This window comes from Mustela erminea, chromosome 1 (assembly GCF_009829155.1).
Source record: "Mustela erminea isolate mMusErm1 chromosome 1, mMusErm1.Pri, whole genome shotgun sequence".
In the NCBI taxonomy this organism is placed as follows: domain Eukaryota; kingdom Metazoa; phylum Chordata; class Mammalia; order Carnivora; family Mustelidae; genus Mustela; species Mustela erminea.
The window spans coordinates 62430673-62452683 of record NC_045614.1 but is presented as its reverse complement, the minus strand read 5'-3'; the positions used below and the strand labels follow the sequence as shown (position 1 = coordinate 62452683).

General features: G+C 44.1%; 1 protein-coding gene across 1 annotated transcript in view; it reads right to left on the bottom strand.

Annotated features, from left to right (window-relative positions):
* Positions 1–2698: 2698 nt before the first annotated feature.
* The window catches only part of SCN10A (sodium voltage-gated channel alpha subunit 10), a 69176-nt gene continuing 49863 nt past the window's right edge, over positions 2699–22011 (bottom strand). Inside the window, exons 18-24 of the mRNA XM_032351968.1 lie at positions 18486–18608; positions 16952–17236; positions 16184–16237; positions 15203–15344; positions 12812–12912; positions 7225–7495; positions 2699–4469 (exon numbers count right to left, since the gene is read on the bottom strand). Coding sequence (XP_032207859.1) covers positions 3256–4469; positions 7225–7495; positions 12812–12912; positions 15203–15344; positions 16184–16237; positions 16952–17236; positions 18486–18608 — 2190 coding nt within the window. The 3' untranslated portion in view covers positions 2699–3255. The remainder of the gene's footprint in view (positions 4470–7224; positions 7496–12811; positions 12913–15202; positions 15345–16183; positions 16238–16951; positions 17237–18485; positions 18609–22011) is intronic.

The following is a 22011-nucleotide window of genomic DNA, read 5'->3' as shown; positions in this document are numbered from 1 at the left end:
ATTAAAAAAAATTTTTTTTTTAAATTAATCTCAGCCTATGTTCAGCTCCAGGCTGAGGATGTGTCTTACTAATTTTTGCATCCCCAGTGCTTAAGGAAGTGACCTCTTTTAAGGCAAATGCTCTAGCAGAGTGATTTCTGCCGACATCTTCCCATATGTGTTGGCTGAATGTTCCTGAATGCTCTTGGCCATCTATATCTGCGTGTTACACAGTTTAGTGGATTAAAAAGTCAGGGTAGGGGTGTCTGGGTGGCTCAGTCAGTTAAGTGTCGGCCTTCTGCTCAGGTCATGATCTCAAGGTCCTGGGATTGAGCACTGAGGGAGCCTGTTCCTCCCTCTGCCTGCCACTCTCCCTGCTTATGTTCTCTCTTTTGCTTTCTGTCAAATAAATAAATAAAATCTTTTTTTTTTTTTAAGTCAAGGTAGTGTTTATGGAGGAGACATTTTAAGGAACCTGCAGGTTCCAGATATTTATACAGTCAACACCACTGTTCTGTCTCTTGTTTCCCTTCAGCACTTAGGTACACTCACATAATCTGGATCAGAGAGATTCCAGTGCCATCTCCTATGGGTGATGCTGAGGAGCTAGCTCTGACTCTCCATCTGCCCTGGATCTCTGAGATTTGCTCCTATCTTGTAAGTGGACCACCAGGTGAACTTTGAAACTAGATCTCATGAAATTTTCGAAGGCTAAGCCTGAATTTGCACCGAATAAATTTCTGAAAACTGTGCAATACACTCTGTATATATTGTATCACTTTTCCAGTAGTTCCCATCATAATTTGGAATATGTGTCTGAATGGCATTAAATGTGGGGTGTGTTAGTTTGCTAGGGCTCCTGTAAAAAAGTACTACAAACTAGGTAGCTTTATATAACTGGAATGTGTTCTATCTCAGTTCTGGAGGCCAGAGTCTGAAATCAAGATATTGATAGGGCTGTGCTGTCTCTGAAGGTTCCTGAGAAGAATCCTTCCTTGCCCTTTTCTAGTTTTGGTACTTGCCAGCAATACTTTGCATTCCTTGGCTTGCAGCCATGTCACTCCAATTTCTGCCTCTGTCTTCACAAAGTTGCCTTCTCACTCTGTGTGTATGTTTTCACATGGCATTCTTCTCCATGTGTGTTTATGTCCAAATTTCCCTCATGTTTTAAAGACATTCATCATTGGATTAGGGCCCACTTAAATCCAGTATGACTGTGTTATAATTTGATTCATCTGCACTCTATTTCCAAATAAGACCACACTTGCAGGTACCATGAGTTAGAACGTCAACATATCTTTTCTTTGGCAGAAGGAGTGTGTGTGCACAGTTCAACTTACAGCCTGGGGCAAAAAATGTATCAAGAATATCTTCAAGAATAATAGCATCTACTTAATAGAACTAGTCTGATGATTTGGTACATTTAATTCTTCCACATAACATAAAAATAAGCCAGTCTCCAAGCTCTCTGTCTATCCAGCTGTCTTAGATGACATTTTAATTTACTGCATGGGATTTAGATGTTGAAGAAATGACACAGTCAATATCTGTTCTCCCTTGTTCGGTGGAACCAGTGAGGAAGAGCCATTTTGTTGAACTCATCCTTAAGATACAAACCGTACATCTGGAGAACATCTGATTTGTACAAAGACAACCCAGCCCTCAGATATTCCATCATAGCCTTACTAACGTACATCTGTGGGTACTGGCCAACCCCACAAACATCTTGACAGCCTCCTCAACCTCTGAGGGGCTAACAGTGACAGAGAAAGGAAATCAAGATTTCAGAAAATCTGTACCAATGAGGCATGTATGGTGGACTAGTATCTAGGCTTTGTAATTATATAAATGGGAGCTTTTATGAAGTGACCAAATGTCAGTCAAATTGACCTGATCCTTGTCATTGTGGCAGGAAATGTCCCAAAGGCTAATGCAAGATCATGGCTGTCATTATGATCCTTTATATCCTATGTTGTCACAAAACTCCTTGCTCTCCTTCATCTTAAGACCCACTACATTCTTTGGCCTGAATATTATTTCCTGACAACAAATTCTCCACCTGCTGCATAAATCCAAGTAATCATATGGGGCTTAGTTTCCATTATCTCTTGTGCTTAGAGCATGCTTGTCATATAATAGGTACTTAATAACATTTGTAGGATATATTTAAGAAAATAGTGACCATACTTTTTATCTTTCAGACCATCTTTTTCAAAATGTCCCTTTTCTTTTGATTATACTAATTATGGAATCGTGGCCAAAGGGGAATGTGAAAACCTTCCTTATTAAGGTCTGACTATGAGATGTGAAACAGGTTCTGGAATGTATCCAAAGCTACCACTTTAGCTACACAAAAGAAAAGTCTGGCCATTATAACTTCAGGAGAGAGTGTTTTCCTTATTTAAATTGGTGCAAAGCACCACTGAGTTTTACAAAAAGAAATGCAAGGGCCATAGAGAATGTCCACTTTGTCTCCCATCTCCCACCACTTTTACAAGTGTGGAAACAGGTTCAGAGGGGAAAGAATGTGGTGCAGGTAGCATGCTGTTGGTGGAATACTTAGGATTAGAACAAACTTTCAGGACAGTGCTCCCTCCTGCTCCACCCAGATTCAAGCTCAAACTGCAAAATAATAATAGGAACACTGAAAATGAAGAAGTGATTTATGACACATGTCAGTATTACATTAGATTTAAAAATGGTGCTTTAAGATGTAACATTGGTCTTGATATACTTTTTAAAAATATTAATTTTAATGGATATCTCAAAGGCCTTTCATGACATAGACCACAGGTATTACCTTGGGCAGGAGCAATTGTCTGGCAGCTGTCAACATGCAGTCATGCAAAATCCTAAATAACATTGTCATTCTCAGTGTGGTGTTTCGCAGAGGAATAAACTGGACCTTCAGTAACATCCTTGCCATATATCTTTGGTAGTTCTGGTCCTGAGAAGTTTATCACATTAAATGTAAGCTCTGGGCACAATTAAAGTAAAAGGACCAGGGACATTTTCTGGAAAGTAAGAGAATACATCATCTGATATTGAAATTCAAAAGGATTGTCACAGTGGAGATGTTCTTGGCTTCTGACCCCTGTTGGTTTTGAGGGCTTCTCCAAAGGTGGGCACCAAATGCATTCTCTGCCCAGTTCTGACACTGTGACTGGTGGCATGCATTGGTGAGGTGGTAACTGAGTGCCACCTTTAGTGGGAAAGAGTTAGCACAGAGCAGAAGGTCACACCAGAACTTGTTAAGTCCATGCCGCAGTGTCCTCACTAGGGCCCAGGGGCAGTTACTTTTTTACTGGTAGCTTCCTCTTCATTCTGCATTGAGCTAGATGTGCTCATGTTGACTCGATCACTAAGGCCTCTAGTGACACTATCATAGGATGGTGGGAAAGATGTGGTAGATGCAGTTTCAGATTTGTCTGGGAGTGTGCAATTTTCATTTGCCATGAATGCAACAAAGGCTTCATCTGGGGGAGACATAGCCTCTTCCTCAGCCCTTGGCACATCTCGGGGGTTGGAGATTGTCATGGAGCGGTGTAACACATAGCTCCGATAGGCCTTTTGAATGACAGTAGCTGAAATGTCTTCCTGCTTCCATCGGAGGGTAGTTGCTATTGGTTCATAGGATGTTTTTGAAACATTAGTTGCCATAAACTTCTCTTCAATATTTGCCTTCAGAGAATCCAACTCCCCAGATTCTCCCAGAACATTCTTAGTGAAAGCAAAAAGAATGTCCAAACAGTGAATCTTATCTCCAGGGACCAAGGGTAGGTCCATCTGGATTAATATATTCTGATTGGGTTTTGGAATTCGCAGGGGGCCTGAAAGGGTGTCTGCAAAGTCTGAGAGGGCAGAAAAGGTAATAAATTGAGTGGCCTCTGGGTCGAACTTCTCCCAGGTCTCATAGAACATGTCAAAGTCATCCTCACTCAAAGGTTCACTGCTTTCCTGCGTGGCCACATTGAAGTTCTCCAGAATCACTGCAATGTACATGTTGACCACAATGAGGAAGGAAACGATGATGTACGTGGTAAAGAAGAGGATGCCCACGGCGGGGTTCCCACAGTTGCCCCGGGAACCATTGCTGTTGGGCAGATTGGGGTCACAGTAAGGGGGTCCTGTGTTGAGGATAGGACTGAGGAGGCCATCCCAGCCAGCTGATGTGGTGATCTGGAAGAGGCACAGCATGCTGTTGGCGAAGGTCTGGAAGTTGAACATGTCATCGATGCCAGCCTCCCAACTTACATGGGGGAAGCTGGCCATGCCAAAAATGGAGTAGATGAACATGACGAGGAAGAGCAGCAGCCCTATGTTAAAGAGGGCAGGCAGGGACATCATAAGGGCAAAGAGCAGTGTGCGGATTCCCTTGGCTGCTCGTATCAGCCTGAGGATGCGACCAATTCGGGCCAAGCGGATGACTCGGAAGAGTGTTGGGGAGAAGTAATTTTCAAGTGACGTAAGAATTGCAGAAAATACCAGGCCTTTAGAAGAGAGGGAAATGATCTAATTAGTACTTGCAAGCTTGAGCCCTGACAAAGCTGGCTGCAATCATACTCTCCAATCTCTGCTCTGTATGGATCCCCATGTGAGCATCTATATTCAAGGACTCTGGGCCTTCTGAGCCTTGCATGGTGGCTGGCATAAAGTGGAAGCTCCGTATATGCTCATTGCATAAGTTTTTTCTCTCTCAAATAGGTCTCGTGCTTCCCACCATGTTCTTATGTTTCTTTCCCTCCACCCAGAATGTTTTCTTCTCAGTCTATGGTCAAAGCCCTGCCCTTTGCAGCCTAGTTTAATTGGAAGTGACTACACCATATTCTGCATGTACACAGCCCTTGTCTGCTTCTGTCTATGACACAGGCTCTACTCTTGCCTGAGAATTCAGCCTTGAGACATGACTTTTCCTCCACCTTTTCCTGGTCCTGTGCTCTGCGAAGGCCAGGATCCCCTGTGATTCATCTCCTCATCTCCTACTGTGAAGATTGACTCAGTTCCTGGCACACGGTCCTGGGAATAATTGTACAGAGCTTGGTGTTAATTATAAGGGGGTCTGAAGAGTCGGGCAACTTGCTGACAGCTAAAGTAGACTGGCTTTGAATGGCCAGCTGTCTGCATAATGGCTTTTATTTGTTTCTTTCATCTCCAGCTGTGTTTGAACTCTATGTTAGGGCCTGGAGATGGGCTTGTTTAGGGTCAGTTATGGTCCTCCCAATCCCCAACTATGAACAAAGTTGGAAAGATGAAGAATGTATATGTCTCTCTATATGATATTAACTTGAAGATTTCTTAAGCTTGATCTTGGGGCTGTGGATCCCTATAAGGACCATGAAAGATTAGGTGAAGTTAGGTCAAACAGGATTCAAAACCTCTCAGGACAAATGGTGAGGAGCGTGGTGGCAAACTCTCTCTCCTTGCCAGAGTTCCCTTGACCCTCTTCCCCTACTTGCCTTTCATCATATGAATATGGATGGTCATAGTATTGTGTTGGAAAGAGGAAGGAAATGGGAAGAGATTTCGGAAGTAATTATAATATTGTATTATTAAAAACTTTATGAAAGCCCCTCTCTTAAAGCAAATTTAATTAGGATGTATATGTCTATATAATCTACTAAGATTCTGCCAGCCAATGAGTCTACATAATACCTTAAGGGAGTATGAGTCTTTATACTTGTAATAAATTGTTACTCAGTACATGTCTTGCTAGTGGGAAGGGAGAAAGGGAGAGAGGGAGGGCAGAAGGATTAAGAGGTGGGTTCTTTCGCTTGTTTTCCAGCGGTCTCTATGACTGATTTCTAACCAGTGGATTGTGTTGTTGTGTAGGTCATTGGAACTGGTAGTTACAGTGTCGCCATCATAGAATGGAGTACTCTGAGTGTATTTTATTTCTATAGTGTTGATATGGCAGTCACATAAGCAGGCTCTTTTCTCTATTATAAAGTCAAAATGATCTTTAGAGTTTCTCAGTTTGGAAAGCAAACACACAAAACAAACCTCCCACAAAAAACAGCAGCAACAGGAAAACAAAACAAAACAGAAAACAAAAATAAACATAAACTTCCCAAACGAACAGTCCAAGGCTGTATTTCAGCACCAGGGTGGAGAGATTGATTAAGTTCTGCCAAGTTGTATTTAGATACTATTAGCTCTTGATGGTAAATCAATGGAAAATTAAATCTACAGCAATGTTTTGACATGAAAAGTAAGCAGATCATGATATAATAGGTCAGGATATATTTATAATGCCAAGTAAATCTGGCGCACTGGGATTTGGCCTTTGTAGGGCCAGACTTTGCCTAAACCACAAGAGGGCTAAGGACATTCTTTTGGTTGTTGGTAGAAGGCAGCTAACTCATTAGAAGAACATTAGCTAGGTCTAAATTCAGCTCTATCCTTTACAAACTATATGACCTTACACAACTTTATTAATCTGTAAGGCTCAATTTTAAAATGTATAAAATGAGGATAATGACATTCCTTCAGAGAGCTGTTGTGAAGATCCAAGGAACCCAGTCTAGTCCTCAGAAGTCAGCAAACTCTCAGTTGTGGTGGCTCTTTTCCCTGCTTTAACATCTGACTTTATGAGTTTTCTCTGAACACCCATTGGCCCCCGCAATACCGGGTCTATTCAACACCCAGACTAGGCTCTAAGAGCACTGATCTCTTGGTATTGATTCTTTGACTTGTCAAAGATTCTTTGACTCACATTCCCTAAGTAGATAGTTATATAAAGATTTAATTGCAGATTCTTGACTTAAGAATCTCCTTTGAATAGTTTTGGTTGAATACTCTTTGAATACTCCTAGTTTTTCTCACTCTTCTGGCAACCACTTCCTTTTACAGAAAGCATTTAATGACTCACCTCAAATCATACCACCCATTCTCCTCTTTGAAGACCATCAAGATAAGGCCCACTGGAAATTCCATCATATATCATCTGGAGGAGTGATTGTCCCTATCAGCCCCAAAGTTCAGGCAATAGGGTATGCACACAGTGGGTGTCTAAAAACACTTTGTGATAGCATGGAGAAGGCCAATGGAAACTCTCCCTTTCACAGAGAGGATAGGGACATTTTAAATCTGCTGCTCTTGGAAAGCAGCAAATACTGGGCTCCTCTAACATATAATGTATATTGAAAAAGTTTGTTGGTTGTCCTCTTGGTTTTGAAAAAAAAAAAAAAACAGCCCAAACAACTCAAGCAGAGTTTGGGTTTCCCCACCACCTGTAAGCCCACTTACTCCCAATGGAGAGGACCACGACAATGAAGTCAAACACATTCCAGCCATTGGTGAAGTAGTAATGCCGCAAGGCAAACATCTTCATGACACATTCGCCCGTGAAGACAGCCACAAAGAACTGATTGATTTTGTTAAGGATTTTTGTCTTTTCTTCACTCTGCTCATCAGTCTCCACCATCATGGTGATCATGTTGAGGCAGATGAGGACCATGATGACAATGTCGAAAGCTTGTCTGGTCACAATGTCAAAGACAAAGCCCTGGTACTTGTTCTGGGAAAACAAGAGATGGTCCATCAGTGCCTTTCTGGCCAATATACAAGGGGCATCTGGAGAGGCTGCATTCTCCATAGAAGGCTTTCTGAAACCTGTCTCTTACCTTCTTCACACCACATCCAAACAGAAGCCAAGTCCTGTCCTTACGCCTTCCAAAATCTTATTCTTAGTTGATTCTACTTCAACTCTTCAATTCAAGTCCTCATTGCCTTTCCCATCCCCTTGAAGTCACCAGGCAATTTTCCTCATTGGTGGACCATTTGCAAGCTCTTCCCATTCCATCACTTGGCTATCTAAATTCCAATAGTCTTGAGTATCTATTTTTCTTAAACCCCACTCCTTCCAGGGAGATCTCCCTAATTTCCTAATCACATAGCACTACATTGCCCATTTCCTCTCTCCCACAGCCTTTGGTCAGACTTGAGTTCTAGCATTTCGTGTGTGTTTCTTTTCTTCTCTACTAGAGAGAACTACTTTGAAGTTGGGACCATGTCTTATTTAACATTCTGTTCCCATAGTTTCTACATAGCACAAGTTCAAGAACTCCAAACCCAGTGGCTGCTCATTCTCCCCTACCCTATGTATTCTAGGGCAGGAGGGTAGGCCTGGAGTCCTTCTTGTTTCCCACTATAACTTTCAGACCTTTGCTCCTCCTGCATCTTGCAAAACCCTTCCTCCTTTGAAGCTTGTGTCATCTAGGTAGTTTACCTTCACCTCTTCTTCATTGCTGCCACTTACCAACCTCCTGATCCTCTGGCTTCATTACTAAGGAATGAGGCTTTTAGCCAGACTTGCCCACTCTTTGTTACTTACTCTTGGTTCCTTAGGTAAATCTCTAATGACCTAGCTCTTCCTAGTTTAAAGAAAAAAAAAATCTTCCTGAACCTTACATCTCCCTCCAGCTACCACCCTACTTCTCCCCCCTACTTTCACAGCCGAATTCTTGAAGGCATTTTCTGTAATCACTGTTCCCACTCATTTCTCAATTCACTCCCCACATGGCTTTTGTCCACATTCTGTTACTGAGATGGTTCTCGTTAAGATCACCAATGACCTCCAGAATTTAAGTACAAGGACACCTGTTTGGCATTGCTTGCCACACCTGCCACCCTGAAACTCTCCTTTCTTAGTCTTCAACATGCCTTACTTCCTTGGTTCTTTTCTTGTCTTTCTTTTTCTTTTTTTAATTAATTAATTTATTTTCAGAAAAACAGTATTCATTATTTTTTCACCACACCCAGTGCTCCATGCAATCCGTGCCCTCTATAATATCCACCACCTGGTACCCCAGCCTCCCACACCCCCGCCACTTCAAACCCCTCAGATTGTTTTTCAGAGTCCATAGTCTCTCATGATTCACCTCCCCTTCCAATTTACCCCGACTCCCTTCTCCTCTCTAACACCCCTTGTCCTCCATGATATTTGTTATGCTCCACAAATAAGTGAAACCATATGATAATTGACTCTCTCTGCTTGACTTATTTCACTCAGCAGAATCTCTTCCAGTCCCGTCCATGTTGCTACAAAAGTTGGGTATTCATCCTTTCTGATGGAGGCATAATACTCCATAGTGTATATGGACCACATCTTCCTTATCCATTCATCCGTTGAAGGGCATCTTGGTTCTTTCCACAGTTTGGCGACCGTGGCCATTGCTGCTATAAACATTGGGGTACAGATGGCACTTCTTTTCACGACATCTGTATCTTTGGGGTAAATACCCAGGAGTGCAACTGCAGGGTCATAGGGAAGTTCTGTTTTTAATTTCTTGAGGAATCTCCACACTGTTCTCCAAAGAGGCTGCACCAACTTGCATTCCCACCAACAGTGTAAGAGGGTTCCCCTTTCTCCACATCCTCTCCAACACATGTTGTTTCCTGTTTTGTTAATTTTGGCCATTCTAACTGGTGTAAGGTGATATCTCAATGTGGTTTTAATTTGAATCTCCCTGAGGGCTAGTGATGATGAACATTTTTTCATGTGTCTGCTAGCCATTTGTATGTCTTGATTGGAGAAGTGTCTGTTCTTGTCTTTCTATCTATTCTTTTTTGAGTCTTCTTCATGCAACCCTTAGATGTTGGAGCACCTCAAGGCTCAGTCCTAGGCACCCTTTGCTCTTCACTCCATTCTTTCTCTCTTAGGAATCTCTCCAACCTGTGAATTGGTATCTGTGTGATTTTTGCTAATTTTATTTCTATGTCACAGGACTAAAGTCTCTTTGAGGGAAGGAATTTTTTATGTGTTACTCACTGCTCTTTCCTCAGTGTCTGCAGAGTACCTGGCATGCAATGGATGTTCAATAAATAGATGAATGAATGGATGACAGAATGGACAGCTCTGAATTACCCACACCTCATATAAAATTAGAAGATCACTCTATTGTATACAACAGGCACTTACTGAATGTATACTATGTGCTGGCCTCTGCATGAGTGGAGGCAGAGAGGACCCTGTTATGTGTCTCATCAGGGAGCTCACAGGAGCTGCAAAGCAGATATGGGAAGAAGGGCTGAGACAGAGACTGGGTCTCACTTTATTCTTCCTGGTGAGGAGAGGTTGTTACACTGTGGAGTTAGAGCAAAGAATCAGACACAGGTAGGCCTGGATCTGGGGATAACTGATGTCCCATGTCTTTTCCGGAGTAGGAGGGGGATTGAAGAGCCACTAATAACTTCAATTTCATCACTGAAAATGGTGAAAAAATAAAGCCCTTTCATGACCACACAACTTCTAATTAAACAGAGCAGGTGACAACATTACTAAGTTGTGGGCATTGAGCTTATCCTGAGTATTTGGATGCTGGGGAATGGAGCAGCTTGCTGGCTGCTCTTGGCTTAACCTGTGAGCAGGGTTCACTCCTTTGCAACTCTCAGTGCTCTCAGAGATGTTGAAGTGGGTGACTGATGATGTGAGCCTATTATTTTCCTATATAGTGAAGTACGTGAAACCTGCTTTTAGTAATTTCTATAGCAGGGAATGTTATAGAATAAAACTTCCCAGTTTTGTGGAAGCTGTAGCCTTTGCTATGGATGAAGCATACAATTTAGAACTTGAGCTTTGCCAGTGGTGAGGTGGAGTGAGTGTGTGTGTGTGTGTGTGTGTGTGTGTGTGTATCCCAAGTTGGCCCTGCTGTGAAATGGCACCTATGCTCCTGTGAGGCAGAACTCTTGTGTCAGTGCTCTGTTTATCTGACCAGCTCAACCTATTGGGGCCGCTAAGAGAAGAAGGTGAGTATTCCAGTGCCAATAATCTAGTGAAAAGAGAGCTGGATCTGGGAGGATGAACCTTAGATAGGAGTGGGAATTTCTCTTTTTGCTGGTGTTTCTTTCTTGGCTCTGGACTTTGAGGAGGGCAGATGATCAGGCTTATCTGACAGGGTGGTGGGTGACAAGATGTGGCCTGCCATATGGCTGCTGTCCAGGAGCAAGGATGGGCCGAGACTTGTGGACCCTGGAGAGCAGCCATATGCAGTTGCTGCTTGGGCCCCTGATCTGCTAGTTTTTTCTTTGGGACCCCTAAGACTTCAAAGCCTTGTTTAAATGTTCCAGCCTTGCCTTGGCTATGATAGGGGAACAAAGGGAAAAAAGTGTTGGCTATGCTTGGAACAGAGTGTTAAGGAGAGAGCCACGTTCCTCCCCTAAAGCTAGGGCAGTACTGATAGTTAATTAATAATATACCCCCTTCCCATCCAAAGGGATGATGACTCTCAGAAACACAGTTAGGTTGTGAGGCCTCACTTCCCTTATCTGTGTGGTGGGCCTGTCTCACTGTCAACCTTGGAGGGTCTTGGTAATGGTTTGATTAGGAGAAATGGTGACTATCATGATTTTGCCAAGGGATGTCCATAGCACAGACTCCTTAGTGTCTGGTTCAAGTGTAGATTCAGCATCAGTCCAGCCACCAGTGAAGGCCAGCAGGGACTCATCTGCTTGTTTCTCTGTAAGTTGCAGGATCTTTCTTCCCTGAATTGATGCTGATTGGCTGGGCTCAGCCACTTACCTACATCTTTTCATTCTGAGCCTGTTCCTGCTCATTGGACTGGATGACTGAGGGGTACTTCCTGAGACTTAAGGCTCACTGAACCCCAGTTATCTTGATTTGATAGGGATTTGGAAGGAAACCTCTGCCCCTACAGAGGTCTGAACATCCTATCACCCTTCATTATAACACTTCTTATCGGAACCGAGCATACCAATACATTTATGACCACTGTTTCCAAGTAAAGTATATCCAAAGGTCATAGAATTTTTTCCCCCTGCGGATGTTTTCAAGACTATGTGCTCATGAAGTTTTTAGCAATTTATATAAATCCCATACCTTGACTTAGAAATCTTAAAGCCTTGGCCAACAGAATATGTCTCCTTAATTCTAGGGAAAGGTCCTCTCCTTTGTTGTAGGTCTTTAGGCTTTGCCCTGGTAGTGGTGGTTGGAGGGGGTGCCAATGGCATAGTGTCCTAGACACAGCTATAGTTCTCTTCACAGATACTGCATCTTATCCACAGAAAGGTTATGTAAGTGAACAAGATGTCAATTCTATTCTGATGGCTCAGAAACTCTTGGAAGAGGTTACTGTACATTTCCTACATAATAATACTCCCACTGACAAACCTGTTCATCCACTCTCAGCAGAGGCTAACTAGAGGTTTGACATTTTCCATCTTCTAGTGGAGGACTGAGAGGAACTTAAGTGATAATATGTATGGTTTGGGTGTTGTGTTTCATGGGGTAATGGAGGGCATGTCTCTTAAGGCTTTTGTGAATAAAGAAATCAAAGTGGAGTATAGCTCTAAGTTTTGGTCAATCTTTAAACACAAGGATGGGATAACTTTTGACTCCTATTGACCATGACCATGACCATGACTGGGGCAAGGATTCTACGGGCTTGGGTTTTGGCCATTTCCTATCTATGTACTGTAGGCATGGGGTGGGATGTAGGATGAGGCTGGAGATTCATTGCCACCTAGATCCTGAAGCATAACCACAAAACCGCTTCATCTCAGGACTCTTACCATCTTTAGTATCATTTAGCCTAACCTGCTCCCAATCTTGTGATTGAACCCTAAACTGGTTGGGGAACTCAGTACTTCCTTAAATAGATATATTTGGAGTACCTATGGAGATATACTCTCTCCAGAAGACCAGAGTTTTTTCTTTAACGCTTCTAATTCCTTGGGCCAGGGAACTCTCATTACATCATCCCCAAATTCAACCCAGTTTTCCCCGTTCACAGAGAGCACTGGCCAACCCCTACCCACCCACCATAGGCATAAGCTATTGGTTGGACTTCCAGACACATTCTGCTCCGGGGCTCACCAGGGGCCGTGGGATGGGCTTCTGGGGCTTCTTGGAGCCTAGCTTCTTCATGGCGTTGTAGTACTTCTTTTGTTCCTCTGTCATGAAGATGTCCTGGCCCCCTAAGTACAGGAGAGGATAACAAACACCACTGTTATTAAAGTTACAGGAACTCCCAGGGCTACCAAAATCAGAGCATGCTGGAAAAGAGCAACATCTCCACATTCTTCCTTCTCTGCAGAAAGACAATGTCAAGGCCCGAATCAAGCAGTGACCTGCCTAGGTGCCACAATCGGTGACAGAGTGGGTGGGACAGAGCCCCATCTCTGTCTCCCTGCCTGAGTCTCTGGAACAAAACCTGTTTGTTTCTCTTCCATAAGAACCCAGAGGGGATGCTTGAAAAGAGGGTGGGAAGAATCTGGAGGCAGAACCTAAGGAGAAAGTAAATATTGTTTAAATCTGAGCCTTGCATCCAGCCTGACCATTTTAGTCAAATCCACTGGGCTTCTGGAATCTTAGTTCCTGCCTAGGACAAGATATCCTCTCAGGGCATTCTGCAGCAAAGACCTTGAGATCCGGCCCCTTAACCCCTTCCTGGAGAGGAGGAGCTAAGGACAGTTACTGCCTTATCCAAGGGTCCTTGGAGAACTCTTTATTGGTTCTCTTGAGTCCCACCATTTGCACTGACTTCTGCTTTACAGTGCCAAAATTTTCACCATCAAAAATGCCTTCCTCCCTTAGTTTTGGGTTTTCTTTGAGGACCCTCTAGAACCCCTTCATTCAATACCTCAAATTCCTGGCCTAATTTGAATTCTTCCCATTTCCATACCATGTTTATGTAAAGTAGTTAACTGCAAATGCTTGGGAAATGGTTTGAGATCTCTGGGATTTGAGAGGAGATTTTAGAAAATCTATGGATACAGAGAGCCTTCAGGGAGAGACCTCTCAGTGGGGCAGGGGCAGAGGATTGGGAACACTGGGTGGAGCACTGAAAATTCTGGGCAAGGAGTCAGCATATATAGCCCCCACCCCCAAATTCATCACTGGTTTATCTCATTCTGTTACCTAACATGACCCTGTCAAGGTCTCACTTAGTTTCCTCACCTATAAAATGGAGAATGGATTGTTTGAGTGGTCTCAAAGCCCTCAAGGGTGTGGATGACATTGATCAGCACTTCATAGCTGTCTTGCTGAGCCCCTCTGGCGTGGAAAAGGGCTGCCCACTTCTTATGCCCAGAACTCTGGCAAGGACTTCCTATAGGTGGGAAGGCTATGCCATTAGTCTTTTATTCTAAAATATAATATAGTACAGTAGCTCCGTCCTAAACTAGGTACTTTTTTTTTTTGAGATTTGATTTATTTATCTGAGAGAGAGAGAGAGAAAACAAGCGAGCAAGAAAGGATGGGGGGGGAGAGGCAGAGGGAGAAGGAGAAGACTCTCCACTGAGTGGGGAGCCCAAAACAGTGGCCTGATCCCAGGACCTTAGGATCATGACCTGAGAAGAAAAGCAGACACTTAACCTACCTTCTTGTACAGGCTTTTACTTTCCCCTCACCAGAATCTTATGAGCAGGTATTATTAACTCCACTGAATAGACAAGAAAGCTGAGGCTCAGAGAGTTTTCAGTAATTGCTAGGATCAGCCATCTAGCGAGTGGTTGAACTGGGAATGCAAGCCCAGGTTTGTATGATGCCAAAACTAATCCTGGGCTCTTGGTGCTATACTATGTGACTTATCCATAGGACCCTGTTTTTTCCTCTTGATTTCAGCTTACTTTAGTCTAAAGTGTTGCTTTATTTACCTCAAGGGAATGGAAGGTGTTAAATGAAAGGGTAAATAGAGGGTAACAAGAAAGCATCTTACACTTTTAATGCCCTAACATTTTAATGTAAGTATGAGAGGTTATTTGAGATTCAGTTCCTATTCATCAGAGTCAGCATCCATGGAGGCAAGGGTCTTCCTCCCCATCCCAGGGAGGATTGGGATTCTGCCAACACTGGATCTCTGGCCCTTGTGGAGGCCTCCTGACTTAGTGCTTCTGGGGGTCAGAGCTCCAGACAGAGGCAACAAGTTTTGGAGCCCTTTCTTTACCCTTTGATGTTTCCCAAGGGTTACCTGGGGCACACTCAGCATACCTGGTTCCAACTGGGAAGACCCGGGCACTCTGGGAAAGAGGAAGGGGACCCGGACAGAAGTGGGGACGTTGTTGACACAGAGAAATGCAGCTCTTCCAGCAGCAACCCCAGGACACCAGGCAGGGGTGAGTGCTACAATCGTGGTGCAAAGGTGGATGTTGGTATAAAAGGCCCAAACTGGGCTTCTGGTCAGACATGAAGGCTAGGGAGTGTTGGCTTTAGTCATGAAGTCAGGTGACAGGGAGGGAAGGATTCATGGAAACACCCGAGCCCCACTTATCTTTTTTTTCTGTTGATTGAAGTTGTCAATTATGACCCCAACAAACAGATTGAGTGTGAAGAAGCCACCAAAAATGATGAAGATGACGAAGTACAAGTACATGTACACATTGTCCTCCCACTTAGGCTGCAAGTTCACCTGTGAACAGACAAGGGGAGGCATGGGGAGCAGGTGGGTATGTTTGTGTTCATCCCTGAGACAAGGACCTGGGTGTAGGTGGGTGGTTTATTTGAGAGTCAGGAAGCAGGACTGAGGGATGGGGAGGGTAAACAGGAGATAAGCCAAATGAGGTGTTGTTAAGCAGGCCATCACAGGGGGGCAACTGGTACTCTATCCTGTTGGGGTTCTCCAGTGAACTGCACAGAATGAACCTTAGAATTGTACCTCTAAGGGTCTGGGAAGCTGGAGCATTTATCTGCAGATTCCCCAAACTTATCTGTGAAGGTTGCCCCTGTGGACATTCAATCCCTTACCCTTGGGGGAGGGACTCTGAGGCATTAAAGAAAGTCAAGTCTTCGAGAATCAGAAGCATGGCTCAGGAGTGAACTCAAGAAGTGGAATGAGGGGATTGGGGCAGGACATCAGCTCTGCCCCAGCAGCAAAGTGTCCTTCCTCAGCAGCACCCATCTCCTCCCCCTGACGCCATGACAATATCCTTGTTGTGGCCAGCACCCCACTCCTGCCTCTGCCCAGGGAGTGCTCTCACACACAGTCCTGGAGAGGTTATCTGATATTTTCCTCAGTGGTAAGCAGGAGAACTTGAAAAGCCTAGGGAGTGTGCCCGGTAGGGGAACAGGTGAGGTTGGCTTAAACATTCAAGAGAGGGCCAGCTGGACACTGCTCCAGGGAAGGATAAGGCCAGGCTATTGGGGGACTGCCGTTTTTGGTACCAAAGCCACCTCATTCCATTTCAAACAGACTGATGTGAGTAGGATGGACCAAAGGGAAGGCAGTAGGCATGGCAGGCTGAGACTCACATCTCGGGCATCAACAGCTGCATACATGATGTCCATCCAGCCTTTAAAGGTTGCCTGGAAACAAGGAGCAGAGGCCACTCAGTGTCTGACCATAGTCTATGCTGAACTTTGTTTTGATTCACTTATTTGTCTGTTTTTCTCATAGAGCACGGGCCCCCTGGAGGCAATTCTCTATATCTGCTGGGGCTAAGCACAGCACCTGGCCCACCACAGCCATTCAGGGATTATTTGTTGAACCAATGCATGAACAAACAATGGGATGTAGGAAGGTGTGGGTAACTGCATGACAAGTGTATAAGCAATTGCATCAACAACTGATGGATGAAGGCAAGGTATGAATGAATGAATGGCAGTGTGGATGTTTTTGCCTGTCATCGCCACCAACACTTTCTATCATTATAACAGAACTGGAATACAATTTATTACTGTCTAGGAGAGGATCTTCAGTAGAAGACTGAACAGGTGGCTATATCATGTCTATTTTGTACAAAGAGTAAATTCTCAGTTATCACCTGATACAGATGCATTGCAGGCTCATCCCTTTATTCTAGGCTGCCAGCCCACACTTGTCTAATTGCACCACTGTGACATCGCTTTCATGGGTAAGGCCCTGCAGCCTCATGCTAGTCTGTAGGAATGGGTAGTGACTTCAGCTCACACTGATTTCTACCTCTTGCAAAGTCTCTACATGGCAACTTCTGGAAGACCCCAGACCCTCCACATTATAAAATAGTCAAAGGAAGAGACATGGTTGATCTCAGAACTTACCACCTGCAGAAGTGCTAGGTAACCCATCGCAACATTATCAAAGTTGACTTTCACATTGACCCAGAAGAAGCTGCCAGTGTGGTTCTGATCTTTGCAGTCAGATATGTTATTCACAATAGACAAAGGCACAAGAGAAAGGTGTTCATTGGTTTTGTTGATGCACCGCCCAAACTTCCCCGCAAAGAAGTTCACACCCATGATGCTGAAGATGAGCCAGAAGATGAGGCAGACGAGGAGAACATTCATGATGGATGGGATGGCACCCACCAGGGCATCTACCACCACCTGGGGGGAAACACAAAAGGATTTGGAAACCTTCTTGCTGAATCCTACTTCTGTCTACACACACTCTGCTTCATGAACCAGTGGTCTTTGCAAGCAGTACGGGAAGTGGGTTAATTAGAGCAATAATTCAGACTCAGAAGACTGAGAGGTACTGGGTAGCTGAAGATGGGTTTAGATCTTCTCCCTAAATGTTCTGGGCAGGTTTTAGGTCTTTCCCCAGGATTGAGGAGATGGATGAACTTACAGTACACACATGCTCTTTTAGGGGTGTGAGTGGGTGTGTTGTGCTTGTACATACAGACTTCTAGGAACTTGCTTTATTCTTCTTAAATGTTATTTTAAAAGGGCTTTAAAAAATATAGTTCAAGGTGTGCCTTGGTCAAGAATCAGTGAAAATCAAAATCCATATTCACAAACATGCTTATTTGTAAAGCAGCAACCTAGAAATAAAATAAAACAAATTTCAAACTATTTCAATCATAAGTTCCTAGTGTTTGTGAAGGTACAAGTGAATTTTTATAGTCCACTTTTGTTTTTGAAGATACGATGTCTTCTTTGAGTCAATGGGGGAAGAAAACAAAACCTTACTTTCAGTACCTGGAGCCTTTTATAATTAGGAGGAAGGGGAGGGGGACAAAATAGCAATCCCTTGTCCCCCCAGTAATTCAAAGGCTTGGCTTGTGAGCATTCCATTGTGAGGAAGACAGTGAGGACACAGTGGGGGTGACAGTGATGGGCAAGGAAAGGTTTGGATGAAAGGGAAGAATCCATAGGAACCCATGACTACATTGTGTTGGGGAGGATGCATTCCAGTGGATGACAGCCATGGTGCTGAGCTGATGGTGCCACCACATTCAAATGGAGTGTCAGAGGAAAGGTTCATTTGTCTTGGAAAAATGAATCATTTGGGGGTGTTCTGGAGATCTTGGCAAAAAGGACATTAGGCAGGTTAGGGAGATCGAGGTAAGAGATGTTAAAGCACACTTCACTATAAGCAGGAAAGTGTGAGTCTGAGTGCTGATAGACATGATCTTTGAGTTGAGACAGGGGGAGTGTTCACAAAGGGACACGAAGGAAAACCAGAGCGTTAGGGTATGGCAGTGCTACCAAAATCCCAGTGGGAAACAAGTACCAAGAGCCCACCTGTTGGGGTAGGCCTAGAGCTCAGGTTCAGGGGCATGTGGGGCCTGGGAAGCGGGGAAGGGGTACCAAATGCTGCAGACCAGAGCAGTCTGGAAATAGGTCTTACCCGCATGCCTTCGAATCGAGACAAAGCCCGCAGGGGCCTCAGGGCACGGAGGGTCCGAAGGGCTTTGATGGATGCCACGTCAGAATACTGCAGGATTTTTGCTATAAGGCTTGTCAGGGAGATCTGAAGGCAGGCAGAGAGCAAAAGCATTACTCTAGGTTCCAGAGGTCCTGGTAGAAGGAGACAGGAAATCCCTCCCATACCACACTCTGTCCAAGCCATCATCCTGGCTCCCATCTTATTTTGAACTCCAGTGGAAGTTCTAGGGACAGTTCCATTTCTTTCCCTTATTAAAGATTTCATTCATTACTTCTTGAACCTCTGGGAAAGAAAACCTCGGTCCTCCACAGCACCACGCTGTGTTGTGTGGGTGGTCAAGCTCCCAGTGTATTATATCAACCTTCCTTTTCCCCTCCAGAGGCACCAGCCAGACTTCAACAGCCTTGAAACTCTGACTTTCAGGGACTTGGAGACATGATTTCCTTTGTGGAGGTCGTGCTGAAAGTCTATTTTGAAGAATGCAAAGTGAGTCTCAACTGTATTTGCCAAGAAAAGTAGATGGCAAAGAGTCCTGGTCTCTTTCCCTTCTCAACCCCTGATTTCATTTATTTATTTATTTATTTATTTATTTATTTATTTGGCTTTGGGTCAGTGCTTTGCTAGTCCAGGTCACATTTTCCCCCTGTATAAAATGAAGGAGTCAAAGTTAGAGTGAGTGGCATGGATCTATGAAATCCAGCTTTGACAGGTGGCTGAGATACAAAGACTAGGTTGTGTGATTCCCTGTTGGGGTTTTTTTTTTTAAGTGTTGGACCAAGGGACATAAATCGACATGGACAAATGGCCACACCTTCCAGGAGCTTTGAAGGTCCCAGCGTGGTACCATATGCATAGGCTTCAGCTTGCTGGATACTGTAACCCAATTCTGGAAGACCCCAACTGCACCATGACTGGTGGGCTAAATTCAGGCTTAGCTTCTCCTGGCAGCTAGGTCGGGAGATACACCAGACCTTCAGGAAGGAAGGGGTCTCCATTTGGTTGCTAGAGCCTCAAACAATGCCTATTCTCTAAATGCTTATTCCATCGGGACAAAGACAGGGAATGGAAAAAATACCTTTTCTTCATCCATGCAGGGCTCCAGACACCAGCATGTGGCACCCAGCTGTCTGGCTGACAGAGGGAGGGGAGGTTTGAAGCCAGTTTTATGCTGGACCCTATTCTGTCTTTTGCTCAGCCTCCTGGGAAGGCTGCCTCATGTGTAAAATCTATAGCTGGAGGAATCAGGGTCTGGGGTCAAAGCCCTCCACCTAGCCCAGCTCCACTCCACTCCCACTGCTCAGGCTGTTAGCCCCCCAACTGGTCTCTAGTATTGCATCCATTCTCCACTGCAAATTTGATTACAATCATGTGTGTCTCTTACTCCCAGAATTCACTGGTGTTTTATCATCCTCAGGTTAAGTCCTAGATTTCTTAGCCTGTATTATTTAGCTGCATACTACTTTTTCAGTCGTATTTCACTCATATATTCTACCTAAGTAAAATTGTTCCCTAAATTTATCTGTGTCTGTACTTTTGCTCAGGGTCAACTTTTAAATAAAATTGCCCCCCCCCATCCCGCAGTCCTCTTTGCATTTCAATGCTCCTGCTCATTTTAAACCCCACATTTAATGTCAGTTCCTATACGAAGCCTTCCCAACTACCCCACCCCCACAGGCTCTTGTCTCTGTGTCCCTAAGACAATAATTATTTCCAGCAGTGCTCACCACATACCACCCTTATAATAGGTTTATTTTTCTCTGTGTGTCTTATCTGCTGAAAGATTACCACACAAACTCTTAGAGATAGGGGGTTTTTACTTCTTGGCTTCTGCTCATCCCACAGCACTGCATAAGACAATCCTATGTTCAGTAGTCAAAAATAAACATTTGATAAATTGAAGAAAGTATAGAGGCATGTTGGGATGGATGAAAAGAAGAAGAGAAAGAAGGAAGATGGATGGAAGAGTGTTTGGATAGAATAATGGATTAAAAGAAACAAAGATGGATAGGACAGGCCGTTGAGAGGAAGGATGAAAGAAAGAAGAAGGACAAAATATGGAAGTATAGCACACTGGATGGATGGAATGGATGAAAGGGAGAAGAACGGATGGCTGAGCGAAATGCCTGATGGATGAATGGAAAGAGATTTAGATAGAATAAATGAATAGAAGAGATTAGAGAATGGATGGAAGGTTGATTGGTTGAGAAGTGAAAGGAAAATGGATGAATGGGTAAATGGGTGGAAAGAAGGAAGGATGGGGGCATCTGGGTGGCTCAGTCAGTTACGGGTCTGCTTTTAGCTCAGGTTATCCTGGGGTCCTAGGCTTGAGCCCCACGTTGGGCTCCGTGCTCAGCAGGGAGTCTGCTCCTCCCTCTCCCTCTGTCCTTCCCTCTTTTGTGCATGGGCTCTCTCTCATAAATAAATAAATAAATAAATAAAATCTTTTTAAAAAGAAGGAAGGATAAGTAGATGGTTAAAGGAAACATGGGAAGATGAAAGAACGAATGGCTAGGATGATGCTTGTATTAAAGAAGCATGAATGAATGAGTAAAAGGTTAGATGATCAAATAGTCAGAGAGATGAACCAAAAGATAGAAAGACAGAAGGATTAATAACCAGTTGATAGATAGATGAAAGGAAGGTTAGGATGAATGGATAAGTGGAAGAGAAGACAGAAAGAAGAATGAGAATGGACGGAAGGAAGGAGAGGACTGACAGGATAAATGGAAGAAGTAATGATGAACGGATGTTTAGAAGAGAAAAAGGAAGGGTGAATGGCTGGGTAGATGGAAGGAGGGATATGTGGACAGAAGGATGGATGATCAGAAGGAAGAATTAGGAGGAGGATGGATGGAATGAGAGGGTGAGCACTGAAGGTGATCAGGACTTAAATGAGTGAGACGTATGTAGGTAAGAGTGACTATGCCCCTAACAGGGGTGTGAAGCCAGAAGAAAACACTTTTCCTTCATTTGTGAATAATTATTTTATATGCACAAAGTTATCACCTGTGACTCAGATTTCAGGCCTCCCAGCTAATCCCTGCGGTATAGTGTCCTGATGCTGCCAGCGTGTTGGTATCAGGCAAGAAGAGAACTGAGTACACAGACCTGCTGTGGGGGACCTGCCAGCACAGGAGCCTGGACAGAATGTTCTGTACTGGACCCCATCCAGCTTCAGGAGGCGAGCACTGAATACAGACACATTTCCTGACACCTCTGATGTGCAGCCCTTGGTCCTGGTGGCTGCTGGAGTGTGGGAGGCAGAAACAAACACAGCATGAGCCTCCCCCTGCCTGTGGGGACCCTCAGCTGCACCACAGTGAGCAAATAACTCAGGCAGCCATCCTGCAAAGCCAAGAGGGCAAAGACCTGGACAGAGATAGAGGATCTTTGTGGGTAGGATGAGAGAGAGCGACCACTCCTGGCTTTTGGGGGCAAGGAAGGCTCTTAGGAGATTTCACTGAGAAAGGTCTCCTCACAGAAGTGA